Source organism: Daphnia magna, linkage group LG3 (genome assembly GCF_020631705.1).
Source record: "Daphnia magna isolate NIES linkage group LG3, ASM2063170v1.1, whole genome shotgun sequence".
Lineage (NCBI taxonomy): Eukaryota > Metazoa > Arthropoda > Branchiopoda > Diplostraca > Daphniidae > Daphnia > Daphnia magna.
This window is the reverse complement of record NC_059184.1, coordinates 2254879-2270809: the sequence shown is the minus strand read 5'-3', so window position 1 is coordinate 2270809 and position 15931 is coordinate 2254879. Positions and strand designations below refer to the sequence as shown.

At 38.1% G+C, this 15931-nt stretch overlaps 6 protein-coding genes and 2 long non-coding RNA genes across 12 annotated transcripts; 4 read left to right on the top strand and 4 right to left on the bottom strand.

Annotated features, from left to right (window-relative positions):
• Positions 1 to 32: 32 nt before the first annotated feature.
• On the top strand, positions 33 to 5730 carry LOC116918358 (ubiquitin-associated protein 1). Of its 2 annotated transcripts, XM_032924053.2 has the most exons (8): positions 33 to 315; positions 554 to 613; positions 688 to 804; positions 1033 to 1191; positions 1411 to 1564; positions 4132 to 4253; positions 4312 to 4797; positions 4886 to 5730. In XM_032924053.2, the coding sequence occupies exons 1-8, from the start codon at positions 247 to 249 to the stop codon at positions 5573 to 5575; spliced, it is 1857 nt and encodes a 618-aa protein (XP_032779944.2). In that variant the 5' UTR covers positions 33 to 246; the 3' UTR covers positions 5576 to 5730. The 2 variants fall into 2 exon arrangements, with proteins under 2 accessions (XP_032779944.2, XP_045026595.1); XM_045170660.1 differs by lacking the exon at positions 1033 to 1191.
• LOC116918363 (formylglycine-generating enzyme) lies at positions 1992 to 3724 on the bottom strand. 4 transcript variants are annotated; one of them, XM_032924059.2, is made up of 6 exons: positions 3035 to 3668; positions 2800 to 2971; positions 2554 to 2737; positions 2352 to 2464; positions 2199 to 2290; positions 1992 to 2125 (listed from the first exon to the last, which is right to left on the bottom strand). In XM_032924059.2, exons 1-5 carry the CDS (start codon positions 3525 to 3527, stop codon positions 2227 to 2229), a joined length of 1026 nt encoding a protein of 341 aa, XP_032779950.2. In that variant the 5' UTR covers positions 3528 to 3668; the 3' UTR covers positions 1992 to 2125; positions 2199 to 2226. The 4 variants fall into 4 exon arrangements, with proteins under 4 accessions (XP_032779950.2, XP_032779949.2, XP_032779951.2 ...); XM_032924058.2 differs by having other exon boundaries at positions 1992 to 2120; XM_032924060.2 differs by having other exon boundaries at positions 1992 to 2099.
• A 657-nt stretch (positions 5731 to 6387) lies between the features above and the next one.
• Positions 6388 to 8229, top strand: LOC116918361 (S-phase kinase-associated protein 2). The gene is made up of 5 exons (XM_032924055.2): positions 6388 to 7121; positions 7176 to 7281; positions 7340 to 7648; positions 7707 to 7869; positions 7930 to 8229. Exons 1-5 carry the CDS (start codon positions 6609 to 6611, stop codon positions 8111 to 8113), a joined length of 1275 nt encoding a protein of 424 aa, XP_032779946.2. The 5' UTR covers positions 6388 to 6608; the 3' UTR covers positions 8114 to 8229.
• On the bottom strand, positions 8137 to 9955 carry LOC116918362 (peptide chain release factor 1-like, mitochondrial). Its single transcript, XM_032924056.2, has 6 exons — positions 9456 to 9955; positions 9312 to 9394; positions 9024 to 9246; positions 8809 to 8957; positions 8648 to 8749; positions 8137 to 8568 (listed from the first exon to the last, which is right to left on the bottom strand). The coding sequence occupies exons 1-6, from the start codon at positions 9808 to 9810 to the stop codon at positions 8236 to 8238; spliced, it is 1245 nt and encodes a 414-aa protein (XP_032779947.2). The 5' UTR covers positions 9811 to 9955; the 3' UTR covers positions 8137 to 8235.
• Positions 9956 to 10749: 794 nt separating this feature from the next.
• Positions 10750 to 11255, top strand: LOC123470787. Its single transcript, XR_006644625.1, has 2 exons — positions 10750 to 10807; positions 10873 to 11255. It is a non-coding gene; the product is annotated as an uncharacterized LOC123470787 (long non-coding RNA).
• On the bottom strand, positions 10827 to 11575 carry LOC116916266. The gene is made up of 2 exons (XR_006644624.1): positions 11264 to 11575; positions 10827 to 11083 (listed from the first exon to the last, which is right to left on the bottom strand). It is a non-coding gene; the product is annotated as an uncharacterized LOC116916266 (long non-coding RNA).
• A 255-nt stretch (positions 11576 to 11830) lies between these two features.
• Positions 11831 to 13238, top strand: LOC116919432 (cyanocobalamin reductase / alkylcobalamin dealkylase). Its single transcript, XM_032925421.2, has 5 exons — positions 11831 to 12138; positions 12213 to 12410; positions 12463 to 12621; positions 12680 to 12802; positions 12872 to 13238. Exons 1-5 carry the CDS (start codon positions 12061 to 12063, stop codon positions 13040 to 13042), a joined length of 729 nt encoding a protein of 242 aa, XP_032781312.2. The 5' UTR covers positions 11831 to 12060; the 3' UTR covers positions 13043 to 13238.
• Positions 13144 to 15928, bottom strand: LOC116919426 (TBC1 domain family member 22B). Its single transcript, XM_032925412.2, has 10 exons — positions 15809 to 15928; positions 15658 to 15732; positions 15147 to 15283; positions 14873 to 15061; positions 14662 to 14795; positions 14410 to 14601; positions 14146 to 14269; positions 13896 to 14078; positions 13612 to 13835; positions 13144 to 13554 (listed from the first exon to the last, which is right to left on the bottom strand). Exons 2-10 carry the CDS (start codon positions 15714 to 15716, stop codon positions 13411 to 13413), a joined length of 1386 nt encoding a protein of 461 aa, XP_032781303.1. The 5' UTR covers positions 15717 to 15732; positions 15809 to 15928; the 3' UTR covers positions 13144 to 13410.
• Positions 15929 to 15931: the final 3 nt, after the last annotated feature.

The following is a 15931-nucleotide window of genomic DNA, read 5'->3' as shown; positions in this document are numbered from 1 at the left end:
GTGTATGCACAACAGGAACTGTTCCACGGCTGTTCTTATAGCCTACAAGTGCACGAATGCCTTAGTGCATAGCACACCACCCTCCCCTCACGCGCCGTCAATTGACAGTAACAACAAACGCTTTGGTTATTAGGGACGCTTTAGTCGGAGTTCGGAATAGTGCGTTGACTGAGTTGGTTGAAAACTCTCAAATTCGAGACAGTTTGCGGCTTCAACGCTAGCTACGGACTGCAGGGTTTGGACAACATGGTAAACAGAAATGGCGTGGGAAATCAAACGGAATTCCCATCAAGGGAGGCGGAGATGGTTGCAGTGGTGAGTTCGGAATTTCAACATGGACAATCGAATCTTACATTTGTTGTTCTTGGATCCCTATGGCAACGCTTCGCAGCGAGTGATGTGAAGTCGCATATATTTTAGTTTAACCACAAACGATTTGTCAGTGCTCGATAACACAATGGCCGAAGTTTACAGAGCAGATGACGAGGCAGAAAAATTTCTTGTGCAGAATCTTTCGAAAAAATTCCTTAAATAACTGCTTTTAACATTACAGGGAAAGACGTTGGACGCTAACAAGTACGCTACTAAGAAAACCATTGCCCAGGGAATGCTGGTAATGCATTTAACAAAATTAATTCTTAATTCCATGCTTGAGTGAAGTTTTAACGTTTTTACGGATTGTTTCAGGACATTGCATTACTGACGGCGAACGCTTCTCAATTAAAATATGTTTTGCAACTGGGACATCGGCACGAATTCTATCACATAATGGTCTCTTTGATCGCCTCTTCGATTGTTCTTCAGGTGACTATGATTATGGCTATGATTGCGCTTGAGGAACGTTATTTTCACTAGAATACTAGGAAGAATTTTAGATTATTATGTAGCAAAACACGCGCAATTGCCTTAACGAGAAGAAAGGCAGGTTTTAGAGCAGAGGGAAGGTCGCGCGTGATTATTGGGATAAGAAAGCTTCAATGCCAACACTTGTCCTACCAACGGTTTGCCATTGAATGTGTAACGTATCTATAGATTGTCGTCGGAATTTTGGCTCTCACCCTGAATATGATGCGCGACTGCCGTCTCCACATCCAAGAGTACCGGTTCTCGGCCTTGGCTCTGAACTACATCAACTTGGGCAGCGTCTTCGTCATTACTGTCTTGAATATTCTGGTTGCCGCTTTCGACCCCGTAGCCGTCGTTTTATAGAATGCTAAAGAACTAAAGAGAAAGTGAAGGATGAAGGGAAAATGTCAAACAGTCTTGCTAGCCAAACAGCATAAAAAGAGTGGCACCTTAATGTATACAATTAAGCGAAATATGTCGATATCTAATAAAACGGAACAATGGACTGACATTCGATTGAATTTTGCTAAACGACTTCATTGCTATGTATACACGCCACTGCAGGTGATGCTGGGCCTCACCGTCGTTACCATCTGCATAATGAACAACTGGCTTTACTGCAAATCCGTGTCGACCAATAAGCTCAACTATCTGGTTTTGGCCTTCTCGCTCGCTATTGCTATCATAGATTGCTTAAAGATACCCTTCGCTGCAGATCGTAAATATAACGAGTAGTTCTTTCTCAATAGATAGTTAACACCAAGATCTCATTATTTGCCATCCCTTTACTTGCTCAGTCCTGCACAAAAGCCTGATCGATTTTATCGAGCTAGTAGCAAAATGGACCCTAAAATGTACCACTGTAACGAGTCAATAAACAAATGGCACGCTGCGCTTCGCTTGATTTTTGGAGTGTTGCGCTATACGGACCCATTTCGTTATTAGCGAGAAAGTCATATACCTTCCCTGGCTCAACGATGTTTCATAAAACTAGCAGATAGTCAAATTGTGAGAATGGCGAAGCATAATTACCTTTTCCTATTCAGGTGATTATTGGCATCCTATTTCTAGTAATTGGAACCGTGAATATCAACAACGATGATAACCACCGGTCGGCAGTTATTTTGAATGACTTGGTTGTTGTCTTCATTTTCATCATTTCTGTTATCAATATTATAATTTCTTCTTTTGGGATCCAACACATTGACTTGGCCATTCTTCCGAATAATACTAATTTAACCACCGCCAAGTTTCTGGGAAAATAAAGAACCCTGCTACTCTTATTCAGATAGGGTGGAAGGCAAAAATAATAAACGGTATTCGATTTTATAAAGAATAAATGAATACTGTACATAATTAATTCGAAAGATTTTCTTTTTCCTAGGATGATTGTACTTCAAGCGATGAAGACTTTGCGCAACGGAATCCCAAATTACCGGCAGAACTACTCATAAATAGAACCATTAGTAAGATGGTTGTTATGGTGATCGTGAATAATGATATACCTGTCTGGAGTGTTTTGACTCCGAGCAGCACATCGGTAGCGGAAACAAGTGGAGCGATGGCACATATACGATCCACCTTTCTTCACCTTATCTTTTCCATTACTCGGACCAGTCTAATACCCAGAGAAAGTACAAAATGTTATTTTAAACCAGTTGTTAATTTTCAATACTTTCGCATCGCAAAAGAGGAAAACATATTTACCGGATTGTTTAAAAGGTCATAATTATGATTGATTTGCCACCAATCCATGGTCCACTCCCAAACGTTACCGACCATTTGATGAAGTCCGTACTTGTTTGGAGGAAAAGCATTGACGGGTGCTGTGCCAATAAAACCATCTTCTGCCATGTTTTCGTCGGGAAATTTTCCTTGCCAAATATTAGTCCTAAACAACGAACATAATAATTAAAATCAATTCTTATCATGCGAAGAGTTCGAAGAAACTACCAGTGCTTTCCATACGGATTTAATTTATTTCCCCACGGATAGAGACGTTTCGTAAGCCCTCCTTGGCAAGCAACCTCCCATTCGGCTTCAGACGGCAATCTTTTTCCATAGAAATTACAGTAGCTGACAGCATCATTCCAGGATACATGAACAACTGGATGATCCATTTTTTCTACATTATATGTTATAAGTTTGAGATTGAGGACAAACATCTTTACAAACAACAGAGGAAAACCTGAAATTGAAGACATTGGCCCTTCAGGATATTTCCATGAAGCATTTGTTACAGGCATCCACCATGGGGCAGATGCTACAACCTTCGAGATCTTGGATTTGGTTTCTTCACTAAGAATTCCTTCAAAGACGAAAGAACTTCCATACTTTTCAGCCTCAGTTGTAAAATTGGTAGTTTTGACAAAGTCTGCAAAATTTTTATTGCTGACTTCATAAATGTCAATGAAATAATTATTGAGTTGGACTGATCGGGAAGGTGATTCTCCATCTGCTATGAACACTGGCTCATCCGTTCCAATTTCATATGTTCCACCTCTTATCAATACCATACCATTATAATTGTTAACAGCACATGCTTCCTCGGAAAATGGAGCCTCAGACTTCTTCAGTGAGGACTTTGGTTTCCCATTAAAACAGTCATTACTCACAAAGCTTATACAAATGTATGACAGACACAGTACAACCCAAACAATTTCTTTTATTAGTTTGAGCATTTTCCCATATTTTTGTCACCAACGTAAGGCAAATGAAAAAATACGAATGCTAGCAGCTCAAAAGCAATTCAATCCTCTAACGAAAGCACTAACTCTGACAACTTAAACTTGAAAACGGACATTTCTTTCTTTTGATACACTAGCAGACTGCAGTAAAAGACAAACAACTGCTAAGTTCATGGGCTCAATCTAGCCAAGTCTGCAGCATGTTTCGGCTATCCCCCGCCGCGGTGCGCACTAGTCGACTTGCCGCACGACTTTTGGTTAAGCGGATACGAAGAAGGTCGAAAATGGTCTATAGGCAACCTTTTGGGTATCAGATTGCGTTATTCCATTCGACATGCAGCGTATATTTAAGTTGCGGAACCCTAAGATTCGCAAACTCTTTAAACATAGTAGATTAGCGAGCGCTAGATGGCAGCAACGCAGGCATTTTGTCAACAAATGAAATTAACGTCAGAGAAATTTGTTGATTGTAGGGTTTTCTTGCTGTAAAATTCGTCACGGAAACATAATGGATCGTTCTTGCTCCATGTCTGGTAAAAAAATAACAAAACAAAGAACACACACTTTTGTATAAAATATGCTAATTCCGTATTCTTAGCAAACAGTTATTTAAGAGGGATCTCTGTGAAGATTAGTGAGAAGTACCGACCTCCCCGTAGACCCACACTTCCACCTGGATTATGTCACTTTGAGCCTCCTTCTCATTTGTTTTGTGATGATGTATTGAAATCATGTTAGATACTTTCTATCAATAATGCCTTAACATTTGTTTCTGTAGATTGAGCTTTTAGATGAATCAAGTGCGTTTAAACTGGTTGAATCTATCAGAAATCTTCGGACCCAAGAGTTAGTAAGAAGAAAGCAGAGAATAGCTGCAATAGAAGAACAAAATATTGATGAAAAGGAAATAGAAGAAATAACTTCAGGTCTCCCTTTAAATAGTCGGACAAACAGCATTCCTTCTCAAAATGTTATCAACTTGCATCCATCAAATGGTCAATTGCTGCCACATACACAGAGTTCAATGGAAGTTCTTACACCAATCCAAAGCTCTACAGTGGAAATTAAGAAAAAGGAAAATATGTCTGTCATCAACCTAGCTGAATTTGAAAGCTATTCAACTAATCCTTTTGAGGAAATGGAACTAAAAACCTTAAATGATAAAGAAGAGCTAGCCATGTTGCTTCAACCGAACTCCCAGACATCTTATGGGCTGCCTTATCAAAATTATAACCCATCAGCAATGACAACATGGCCTGAACAAGTATGACTATTCATAATAAATAAACACAAATAATCTGTTATTTAGAAGTTTTTTACTTATTATAAACCATAATCACACTTTATTTCAGAGACACCAACTCCCTTTGGGGCAATATCAATCGACAACAAGCTGGATTCCAAATGAAAGCACACTTTTCGGTATGGATAAGATATCTCTTGGGAACATGTGCACTCCTATTCAATCCGAAGATCGAACCGTTTCGCATAGGAACTTACGTCAAGCCAAAAGTGTCCCAGACCTCTCTGATACAGGCTTTGGCATTGGAGGAATTCCAATAAATCATCCGTCATTTACAGGGGTTTCTGATAAGAGACTCAGCTCTCGCACGCCTCCACCACGTTTAACGTTAGATTCAATAAAAAGGCCAATGCCAATACCAAGTATGACTCACTCGCTGCCATTCGAAAAGAACCTTACGGCAGTTGAGAAATGCTTAGTCCAACAGCTGCATGATATGGGATTTGTACGGGAAACAGCCGCTCGAGCTATTGCTCGTCTGGGTGCCAACGAAAAGGATGTTGTTGACCAATTGTTACTAATTCAAAAATTGGAAGAAGCTGGCCATTCAATCCAAAGGATAGAATCTGCATTGAACGTTCTTAAGCCTTGTAAAGAATTACCAGAACAAATAGAGCATCACCTAAGGCTGGTTGATCAGTTGTCAGCATTAGGATTTGACCATAGGAAAATAAGTTCTGCCTTAGTGGCTGCTTGTCACAATCGCGATAAGGCCTTGGATATTCTTTTGTTGAAATGATCTTTTGTTCATTCCTGTTTTCATGACCTATTGCTCTTATATTTTGTTCACTAAATATATTATTTCCTGCTGTATCAACATTGTTAATGTCGATGATTCTATGCTTCTTCAGTACTTCCTTTATTAGAATAAATTGACGTTTATTTATCCCTGAACTCGAGTCTGTAAAATTACTGAGTCATCGTCTTTTGTTTTGTCATGTCTCTGAGATCATAAAGTTTTTCTTTTCTTTTACACAGTTTGTTGAAAATATTTATCCTATAAATAAAAATGTTTTTCAAAATTTGATCAACCGTTAACTAGTATCGTCAACGCCCTACCAGGGAGGAAAATTTATCTATGAAAAGTTCCAACGAATTTTTGTGGATTTTTAAACAATTAAGTGCTGCGATCATTAGTATATCCAAAACAATTTACTAATCTTGCATAGTTGTTTCCAAATTTAACGGTCATCTGTCCTACTAAGTGCTTCCATCGTTTGGTTCCAAACCAACCTAAGTCACCAAACCACAGATCTGGTCATCTGACGACAGAGTGTGCACTTGTCCAAAACAATTCGTCGATGCATTTGAATTACCGCCATCTTTGCCACACTTATTTTTAATGATTGAAAAAACCGGAAAAGCATATTTTATTTTATTTTATGCGATCGTTGCAATGATATCTATAAATCTAAAAATAAAAATAATGACGTTCATAATAATTTTCTATTAACTCTAGATGCTTTTTTTTCATATTATTCGCTGTTTTTTTTTTGTTCCATTATTTTTAACTCCTGAGAAGAATCATAGAATGGTCAACATTGGATCAAAGTGCCAGTGTCTTTTTAGCGCGCAACGTGACATGACTTTAGACCATTGTAGTTTGCCGACTGTTTTTTTGTTTTTTTTACCATTTTTCTAATATAACACAGATATCAGTTGACTTTCCTAACTTTCTAAAACATCGTTTCCAGGATTATCTTAATATCTCTATATTTTACCTACCCGCCTCTGGACTTTAATTGTTTTCGGCATCTTCCTTTTTGGTACAAATGGCAAAGTTAAATACAGGCTTTAAAAGGTGGAGCCTTGATTGCCATGACGTATCAATAGAAGTAATGGAAGATCTCGGATTATCTGCAATGGATGATGATTCAAATTCTTGTAGCAATCCTTCAATTAAAGAAGTGCCAGACCAAATCCCAGAACCTGCTGTTAAAAGGAAAGAATGTTCACCAATTGCACCTTCGTTAGTTACAATGGAATTCTCAGAAGATGACCAGTCTTGTGATAGCTTTCTGCTATCAAAGCGAATGAGAGTAGAAGGACCACCTGGCATTGATGGTTTCTCTCGACTGTCAGATGAAGTCATACTTAGTGTATTCAAATGGCTGCCAAAATCTACAATTGCCAAGTGTGCTCAGGTGTCAAAACGATGGAAAAGATTGTCCTATGATGAAGTTCTATGGAGGAGGTTAGATCTGAGTAGCACCTGCCTGAAGCCCACTATTCTTGGTACTGTTCTTTTAAGAGGGACTCAAGTTTTAAGACTTGCTAAAACTGAGGTAAATTTAAATATGAAAGCCATAACATTTTTATTACCTTTTATCTACATTTAGATTTGTGATCCAATATATCCTGCCTGTTCTCCCTCTCCTCAAGAATGCCCAAGTTACCAAAATCTGCAGTTTTTGGATTTGAGTATGTCATCTATTTCACCACAAGGTACTTTTAAGCAAGCTTTTTTTTGTATTGCTGATGCAAATAACAATATTCTATGCAGGCCTCTTTGAATTATTTGAGACTTGTAGAAATCTTAAAAAACTTAGCATGGAACATTGTATTATTGATGAAAGAGCATGCAAGGCACTGAGTAAAAATGAACAGCTTGAAGTTCTTAATATGTCAATGTGTTATGGTGTTGGGGTTGTTGAGCTGAAATGGATAGTGGAGGGATGCAAAAAACTTGAGAGTTGGAATCTAGCTTGGACAGATTTAAGTACTGAAGCGCTACAGTTGCTCTGCTCGTCAGCACCAAAAACGTTGGAGCGCATCAACATAAGTGGCTGTCGGATGACCCTCAAAGATGAAAGTAATTTTTTGCAACATGAAATTTAACTGCAAGATATAAATGCTGAATCTTATTTTAGATGTGCTTTCACTATGCCAACGATGCCCAAAGCTAGTAGAATTGGATATCAGCGATGCAACGGCTGTGACGTCGACTTGTGTGAATTACATTCATGAAAATTTGACACGGTTAGAATACTTGGCCATGGCACGCTGCTACAATGTGCCACTCTCCGTATATCTGTAAGTACATTTACTTATAAATATTAAGATGCAAGAGTTACGTATGATTTTTGGCTGTAGAGTGTTTCAAAGAAGTGGCCTCTTGTATCTTGATATATTTGGTCTGTTGACGGAAACGATGCTTACCACACTTCGGACTAAGCTACCGAACATCGAAATCAACAAGTTTTACTTTTCTAGTGTGGCAAGACCCACAATTGGAATTCGACGAACCTCCATTTGGGGGATAAAAGTCAGGGAGTGAAATCACAAGTCATGTTTGTTATATACATTAGGAATACATTTTGATGTATTCATAGCTAACATGTAGAAAAATTAGAAAAAATTTATCAACGACGAAAACACTTCAGTATCATTCAAGACATTTTAAAGTTTTATTTGTTCTAAAAACTCGGCTACTCTTTCCTTGTGTGACTCTTCTTGAAGTCTGCCGAGAAGAATCTCAAATGTTCTCGCACCACGTAAGAATTCCCCCAAGTTATGACTAGTAAAATTAATCCGATGGTCTGTAACGCGGTCTTGAGGAAAGTTGTAAGTTCGTATTTTCTCAGAACGACTGCTAGAGCCTACTTGTAGTTTACGGCTCGACCGGGTTGACGCGAGTTGCTGATCTATTTTCATTTGGAACAAACGTGCCCTGATTTTGTCGATTGCCACCTTACGGTTCTGCATTTGCGACCTTTGAGTCTGGCATTCCGCCTGATAAAAAAAAAAAAAAAAAAAAAAAAAGAAATTGAGCAAATTGGAATACGTGTTTTAATTAATATTGTTAGACTACCACTAAACCTGATGGTAGATGTGTGATACGGACTGCAGATTCTGTAGTATTCACGTGTTGGCCACCTGCACCACTCGCCCTTTTCGTTTCAATTTTAAGGTCCTTAAAGAAATAATTGGCTTTCAAAATATGTTCTGAAAACTTACTTATGGTCGGATTACTTTATGTTCAATGGTTACTGTAACTTCGGAAGGGCGAGGAAGAATCGCAACCGCAACGGTACTGGTATGAACTCGTCCAGCTTTTTCGGTTTTGGGCACACGTTGCACTCGATGAACTCCACTTTCAAATCGCAACCTTTTATAGGCCTCTGAAAGGACGAAAAGAAAATTTTTGAAGGTAACAGTCTTACATCCAATTACAAGAAAAACCATACCTGGATCATTGATGGTAAGTGCAGCATGTCTTACACCCTCTAAATCACTTCTTTCAACATCTGTTAGCTCAAAGTCCCATCCTTCACTATCACAATAATTGCTATACATTTCTAAAATTTCGCTGCAAAACAACATGGATTCTTGTCCACCCACACCAGCAGAGAATTCCATTATTATTCCTTCAGTTTGACTATCTTCTTCTTGTAGTATTAGTTCCAATGCCTGCAATTGATTCATGGAGTTAAAGCATACACACCCGGAAATGCTGAATAGTCATAAATGTGCACTTCATTTTGAATTTGAGTAAGAGTTTTATCCAACTGCTCATGTTCTTCATGTACCATTTTGGCAAGATCTCCCATTTTATCATCTAGAATATACTGTATTCATTAACATACTTTAATTTTGTGTAACTATGTAAGAAAATATACCATCACTGCTCAAAGCTTTTAATTCATGCAGATAATCTTCAGTCTGTAATAATTTTTCACACAATCTGCTAAGGGCTTTGATGTGCTGTATCTTTATTTCACCTATCCTGTAACTGCCTGTTGTGCCTTGAAAGCCTGTTTCATCAAAATTTTGCTTGATATTGAGAAGGAAAGTTCGAAGTCTCGGGTCAAATTTATTAGTCAGTGATAATCCTTGATGGAGACTATTTAAATTGCTACAGGCAGATCTTTGATACAAGCTGCGGATGAACATTGAACAGTTTCTCGCATAGTTAGGCCATTGCACAACATTTAGCACAAATAAAATTTTTCTTGCAACAACACAATAAACCATTTTTTTATGCACACTATATTATATAAGGTAAACGATGATCTTGTACTTTACGATTTCTTTCAAAGTTTCAACTCAATCCAATAAATCAAAATTTCGACAATCTTCAGCTGCAGACGACAGCAACCAATTGGCTAAACATGGACTACTCTATAGAGCAGTAAAACATCCTACGTTGCACGTTCTCCACAAATGCGAAAATCTCATTTGTGTCCATGTTGGCAGAGTAATAGCAGAGCAGAGTAATAGAATACTATACCAGAGTAATAGAATACTAAGTACTAAGTATTCTATTACTCTGACTATACTGTATTCTATTACTCTGGTACCGCCATTAGGGATCGGCCCCGATTAGCCATAATCGGGTTAACCAGCCCGCCCCGGAAAAGGCAATCGGGTTGCCATTTCGTCAGCCGGGGCGGTGCGGGTCAAAAATCGAGGTTAACCCGCTTGCCCCGACGCCATTTGCAAAAATGGCGCCTGAATTCAAACTACGAATTTGGGTCGGTTTTTATCTGGGCAACCGGGGCGAACTCCCCGATTTTCACCAATAATAATCGATTTCGACTCGATCAATTATGTTTTTACGTCGATCGATTGATTGCAATCGGGGTTGCATTGCCGATTAGCACCCCGATACAACCCCAAATGAGATCGGGGTTCAAAAATGTTCACCCTGAACCCCGAACGCCCCGCCCTGAGCCCCGAATTTCGAAACCCGATTGGCAAAATGCGCCCCGATTAGGGTCGGGGCCGATCCCTAACCGCCATGGCCAGTGACACCTAATTTAAAAAAAATAATTAATAGAGGCAATTCACATCGTGGTTTCGCGTGTCAATTGTTTCGATGTCCGCCATTTTCTCTGGTTGTTTATGTCATGTTTTGCGTTGTCTGTATTGGCTGAAAGTGTTATTTCCCAATACAAAGTGGATTTTGTGAATCAGTGTTTCATTTTTTTCATTTTTTTTTGTGTCAGTTAATTGCCACGTATCTTAGTTAGTATGTGTAGCAATTTCTGTTTCCAGATCACATTTCTTGTATTTTTAAAAAAATCTTTTCTGTAGGGCTGTCGGAAGATAAACGTAAGTATGCAGCAAAACTATTAATAGTAGGTTGTGATTGCCCCTATACAATTCACGAAGAGTATTGGTGCAATGGACTTAGCATCGCAGGAAAAATGCCACTGGTAACCAATCTTGATTTGGTAAATTACCTGCTATGTTCCAAGTCTCCATACACGCATGAAGATTTAAAGGCTTACAAGGGCCTTGAGACCTACAAGAGATTTATCGATGGGGGAATTGGATCATTTTGTGCAATCAGTCTTTTAAACAAAAATTTGTTGATGAAAGCGAAGGTTATTACTCTTCATTTGTTTATTTGTAACATTACTATAACATATAACTTTTTGTTGTCACAACTTATGAATAAATTATACTTCATAATATGTATTACCTCTTGAACATTTAAAATTACTCTTCTTGACTCTCTATCCATGGCTGACTTAGCGTTAACATACACTTTGTCAAGATTCAGGGATGGGGCCCAGTCTGGGTGTGTTTCTCCAGTGTACTAAAAAGGTTTTCCTGTGTGATTTCAAATAGAAGAATTAGATAGACACATTCACTATGAATAAATTTGTCGAGACTTACCTAGAACAAAATGTGCATTACAAACTCTAATGTTATTTGTTTTTGCAACCCGGGGCACAACAATATTGAAAACCCATGACAGCCCTACAGAAAAGATTTTTTTAAAAATACAAGAAATGTGATCTGGAAACAGAAATTGCTACACATACTAACCAAGATACGTAGCAATTAACTGACACAAAAAAAAATTAAAAAAAATTAAACACTGATTCACAAAATCCACTTTGTATTGGGAAATAACACTTTCAGCCAATACAAACAACGCAAAACATGACATAAACAACCAAAGAAAATGGCGGACATCGAAACAATTGACACGCGAAACCGCGATGTGAATTGCCTCTATAGATGTAAACATGCAGTATGCACATGCTGGCTGCTTAGTTGCTGTGTGACGCAACCAACACGTTGTTGACTTGTTGTTGTAGTTAACAGCATCCATCTCAACGATCACTGCCATCAGGACATAGGCGGATAGGCCTACTACTAAATATATGTCCTAATGCCAGTATAGTTAAAGTCATAAGCTTCTCAATAATTTGTGGAAAGCACATTGTAATGAATTTAATGTGTCTTTGTATCTTGTGATGAAAAGAAAATATGGATACCTTAAGTGAATTGAGAGCCAAGCTGGCAGGTCTCTTACATGAATCAGGACTAGAATGTCATCCATTCAAGGTTAACTTGCTGCATTTTAAATACTTAATCTCATGTATAAGATATATTCACAATCAAATTTTTCCTTCCATAAGGTTGGCTGGTACAATGCACATGTAAAACCTGGGTTTTGCTTAGAACATCATAAAGACACATTGGCTTTTATAGTTATTAGTAGCCCATCATTTTTTGAGAGAGGTTTCCTACCCTTTGTACGCAATAGTGTTGAAAACAGTATCAATCAAGATTATCTAGATCAAGCCTTACGCTCATGTCTTACAAGAGCTATCCAAGTATTTTTATTTTTAAAACATAAAAGCATTTGTCATCACACTGAATTTCCAGTCATTTCCAGATCACATAATGGATGTACTGTATGACTATGAAATGAGACCAGGAACACGAAGACCAAAAGTTCTTGTACAAACGGCTGGTCATGTCTCAGGAGCTGTTTACTTTTACCAGAAGACAGATATTATGGATCCACCTTGGCCAGTTGATAAAGTAATTTATTAGAAATTCTGTTCAGTCTTTACACTTTTAATACTCTTAATTGCTTCAGACAATTTATGGAGTATGCCTACATCCTAAGTATATTGGATGGTTTGCCCTAAGAGCAGTTATCATATTTCAGAATGTTTTTGTTCCAAATTTAGACTTTAAACCCCCAAAGGATATTCTTGAGGTAAATTATTATCTTTTGCATATATAAGTGTTACAGTATTAAGCATTGGTTTGCTGTTGCTGAATCCAGGATGAAGCAAAAAAAATCGATCTTTTGAATCGATACAACAATAACTGGCAAGATTGGAGCTTTCGGGATGTCGTGGAACCGGTCGAACGCTATTCTGAACTACAGCAGAAGTACTTTAGCACACGACCTTCAGAGAGGAAAGATCTAATAGAATTCATTAGAATCCATTGAAAGTCCCGCGTAGCAAGAAGTAGTGACGTAATGCACGGCCAACATTGTTTTTTTCTTGTATAAGTTCGTGGCATGAAGAGAATGCGCAAGAAAGCCTTATATGACATGAAAATATGCCAAATTGTATTTACATGTAACTGGAAAAAATCTATGAACATGGTAGTATTGGTATCAGTAAACGTTACACCATTGACAATTTTCGAGAGCCACTTGGGTGATGCAGGCACAAAGCACTATTCCGTGAACAAGTAGTGATATATTGTTTTTGTTACAAGTGTTCCATCCACTTACAGCTTGTCGTGGATTCAAATCTTAGCTTGTTCGTTTCTTATGGTACTGAACAATGATCTGATTAAATAAAACGAAGATCAAGGCTTGCTAGCCGAACTTTGAAGATGATTTGGCGCATTCGAGAACATGTAGTGAAGTTGGTATGCTTCCGCTACGATTTCCCCAATTTCTTCGTCAGACCAGGATTGGGTCGGCAAATTTTGTAACATCATCATCAATCCCTGTCATTATGCGATTATAATCAGTCGGTTCGAGTATGGTGAAAGAACGATGCTTACCTGAAAATCTGTTTGTCGGAGAAGAGGGTTCCTCCATTTTAATAAAAAAGCTGCGCATGTATACAAGTGGAAATCGGCGAAGCCATGAGACTGAGCCAAACATGTGTCCCAAAGGCGGACGGTGCACAGTAATGGTAATTCGCGCATCAATAAATTGTTCATCCAACGAAACGAAAATTGCAAGTAGTCAACTTCATGGCGCACAAGATGTTGATGCAACTCAACTGCAAAAAAATCAACGAATTTTAACACTACATCGATTTGAAATAACAGGACCCAAGTACCGTCAACTCTCTCAATTAATTCTTTCAACTGACGGACTCTATTTTGGATGCCGGGCTGAGCAAAAGTATAGTTATCTTGGATTCCGTCCAAAAGCTTTGACAAACACCAGAAGGAATCTGCTTCAATGCTATTGCGATCCTCCTCCGACAATTTGCTTACGTCATGCGTATCTAAATCGCTATCTGGAATGAAAGGAAAAACGGCAACCAAATTTATCAAACTTTCTGCGTTATTTGAATTTGCACATACCTGATGGTATTACTTCTTGAAGAAAGACAACAAAAAATGGAGTAACCAGGTCGTTGATCCCCTGAACGTAGCCAGAAGCTGGATGGCGCATTGCCCAAATATACAAAATACGCTCGAACATCTCCTAATAATAATTTTAAAAAATATGTGCATGGTTTTATTGGTTTTTTTTGTATGTTAGGGGGTACTGAGGAGAAGCCCCTGGTGTGTGCATGTTATGCTTTTCACTTTTAAAGACTGAAAAATAAATAAATAAATAAATACCTGCACAATGCTTTGTTGGAAGAGTGCAATTAACGGGCTCATTCTCGGAATGTCTATATGAATCTGTCGAAAGGTGTCCTGATGTGTTTCCTCATGACGGGTCTCGTAATATTGCTCGACGAGATTCCAATACTCCTCGCGTTTCCGTTTGAGCGTTGATGTACGCTTGTCGAGGTTAATAGGAATGTATCCCTAGGGAAAACACCACATTACCTTTTCGCTCGATTGGTTAACATTGTTTCTATTCCTAACCGATAACAGGCGCCAAGTTATGGCCCTTACAGGGGGTGGGATACCATGCCAACTACATTCTTCGAGTTCCTTCATTGTACTATTGGCACTATTTAGCACGATATTGAACTTTTCCATTTTTCCACTTTGGAGATCTTTAAATGAAGACGGTTACAATGTCAATGTTAAAAATTTCAGTCTATGACAAAAAAGTTTAACAACAGCCTCCAACCTTCATTCATTTTTCTAGATTGGGCAGACTCTAAAAAAGGATGAGGATGGCCAGGAAATGATCTGTTTGCATTCTTGGTAATGGATGATATTTGATGATTTTGTATAACTTGATCTGCACTCTGAGTCCTGTGTCTATTTATAACACTGGCTGCTGTTGACTGGGCCATTTTCTTTGAAATTTTAACATCTTCATTTTAAAATGTCATTAATTTACAGGTGGTCACAAATATTGGTGTTTACAGCAGAGACTTTACAGACTTTACAGACTTTACCTGAAATTATACAGAATTCATCGTCTCCTAGATCCCAGGCATCACTCACACTCTCTTGAAAATCATCGAATGAAGTGGCAGGGGTGTTTCTATGAACATTTCCAGCTATCATTTCTTTACGTGGACTTGAGCTAGCTCTGGAAGCAAAGAACAAATTTGAAACTTCATTCCAAAAGTATCCATCATCCCATGCATAATCAAACTGTGACAAGTCAATAATCTTTTCAGGATAAAGTCTTTCCATTGTAAAAAAAAAACTGAGAAAAATGTACTAAAGTGATCAATACCACAGGTGTAAGAGACAGCCACTCTAATGACTTATCTTATTTCATCTATTTGTCTGTGGTGCTTACCAAGATAAGGATAAAAATCTTATTTCTATCTACAATGTTTCCATCTTAGGGAAATTTTTAGATAAATTCTCTCTGTCGGTACCTAGAGGAAGTATCGCTATACGCATTTATGGACACGTATACAACATAGAAAAAACGGCTTCCCAAATCGCACTTACTTTCCCGGCAATCTCGGTACATTCCTTGAAAAAATAGATTTGTTCTTTGCAGCCTCCATGTTGCAATTGGTATGCCTGAAAATTTGTCATAGGAATCGGACTTAATAAAAATGTAGAAAACACGAATGTACAAATAAATATGTAAACTTACTTGTATTTAAAAAAACAAAAACAAACTGCGTGACGAAGAAAACAGAACGAACAAAATGACAGCTCATAACAATTATCTTTCTCACGAGCTTACGCTAGAATTCACTAGATGTCTCATTTTCTC

Coding starts and splice junctions, on each gene's coding strand:
- LOC116918358 (XM_032924053.2), top strand. CDS start 247: ATGGTAAACAGAAATGGCGTGGGAAATCAAACGGAATTCCCATCAAGG. Junction 316..553: donor AGGCGGAGATGGTTGCAGTG/GTGAGTTCGGAA, acceptor TTAACATTACAG/GGAAAGACGTTGGACGCTAA. Junction 4,254..4,311: donor CTCATTTGTTTTGTGATGAT/GTATTGAAATCA, acceptor TTGTTTCTGTAG/ATTGAGCTTTTAGATGAATC.
- LOC116918363 (XM_045170661.1), bottom strand. CDS start 3,527: ATGCTCAAACTAATAAAAGAAATTGTTTGGGTTGTACTGTGTCTGTCA. Junction 2,972..3,034: donor GCCAATGTCTTCAATTTCAG/GTTTTCCTCTGT, acceptor CATATAATGTAG/AAAAAATGGATCATCCAGTT. Junction 2,465..2,553: donor ATGACCTTTTAAACAATCCG/GTAAATATGTTT, acceptor TCTGGGTATTAG/ACTGGTCCGAGTAATGGAAA.
- LOC116918361 (XM_032924055.2), top strand. CDS start 6,609: ATGGCAAAGTTAAATACAGGCTTTAAAAGGTGGAGCCTTGATTGCCAT. Junction 7,282..7,339: donor GTCATCTATTTCACCACAAG/GTACTTTTAAGC, acceptor TATTCTATGCAG/GCCTCTTTGAATTATTTGAG. Junction 7,870..7,929: donor GTGCCACTCTCCGTATATCT/GTAAGTACATTT, acceptor TTTTGGCTGTAG/AGTGTTTCAAAGAAGTGGCC.
- LOC116918362 (XM_032924056.2), bottom strand. CDS start 9,810: ATGGTTTATTGTGTTGTTGCAAGAAAAATTTTATTTGTGCTAAATGTT. Junction 8,958..9,023: donor ACTTACCATCAATGATCCAG/GTATGGTTTTTC, acceptor TCGTCCTTTCAG/AGGCCTATAAAAGGTTGCGA. Junction 8,750..8,808: donor CAGTAACCATTGAACATAAA/GTAATCCGACCA, acceptor TATTTCTTTAAG/GACCTTAAAATTGAAACGAA.
- LOC116919432 (XM_032925421.2), top strand. CDS start 12,061: ATGGATACCTTAAGTGAATTGAGAGCCAAGCTGGCAGGTCTCTTACAT. Junction 12,622..12,679: donor CACCTTGGCCAGTTGATAAA/GTAATTTATTAG, acceptor TAATTGCTTCAG/ACAATTTATGGAGTATGCCT. Junction 12,803..12,871: donor CCCCAAAGGATATTCTTGAG/GTAAATTATTAT, acceptor TGCTGAATCCAG/GATGAAGCAAAAAAAATCGA.
- LOC116919426 (XM_032925412.2), bottom strand. CDS start 15,716: ATGGAGGCTGCAAAGAACAAATCTATTTTTTCAAGGAATGTACCGAGA. Junction 15,284..15,657: donor GTACCGAGATTGCCGGGAAA/GTAAGTGCGATT, acceptor CTTTGCTTCCAG/AGCTAGCTCAAGTCCACGTA. Junction 13,836..13,895: donor ATTAATTGAGAGAGTTGACG/GTACTTGGGTCC, acceptor ATTTTTTTGCAG/TTGAGTTGCATCAACATCTT.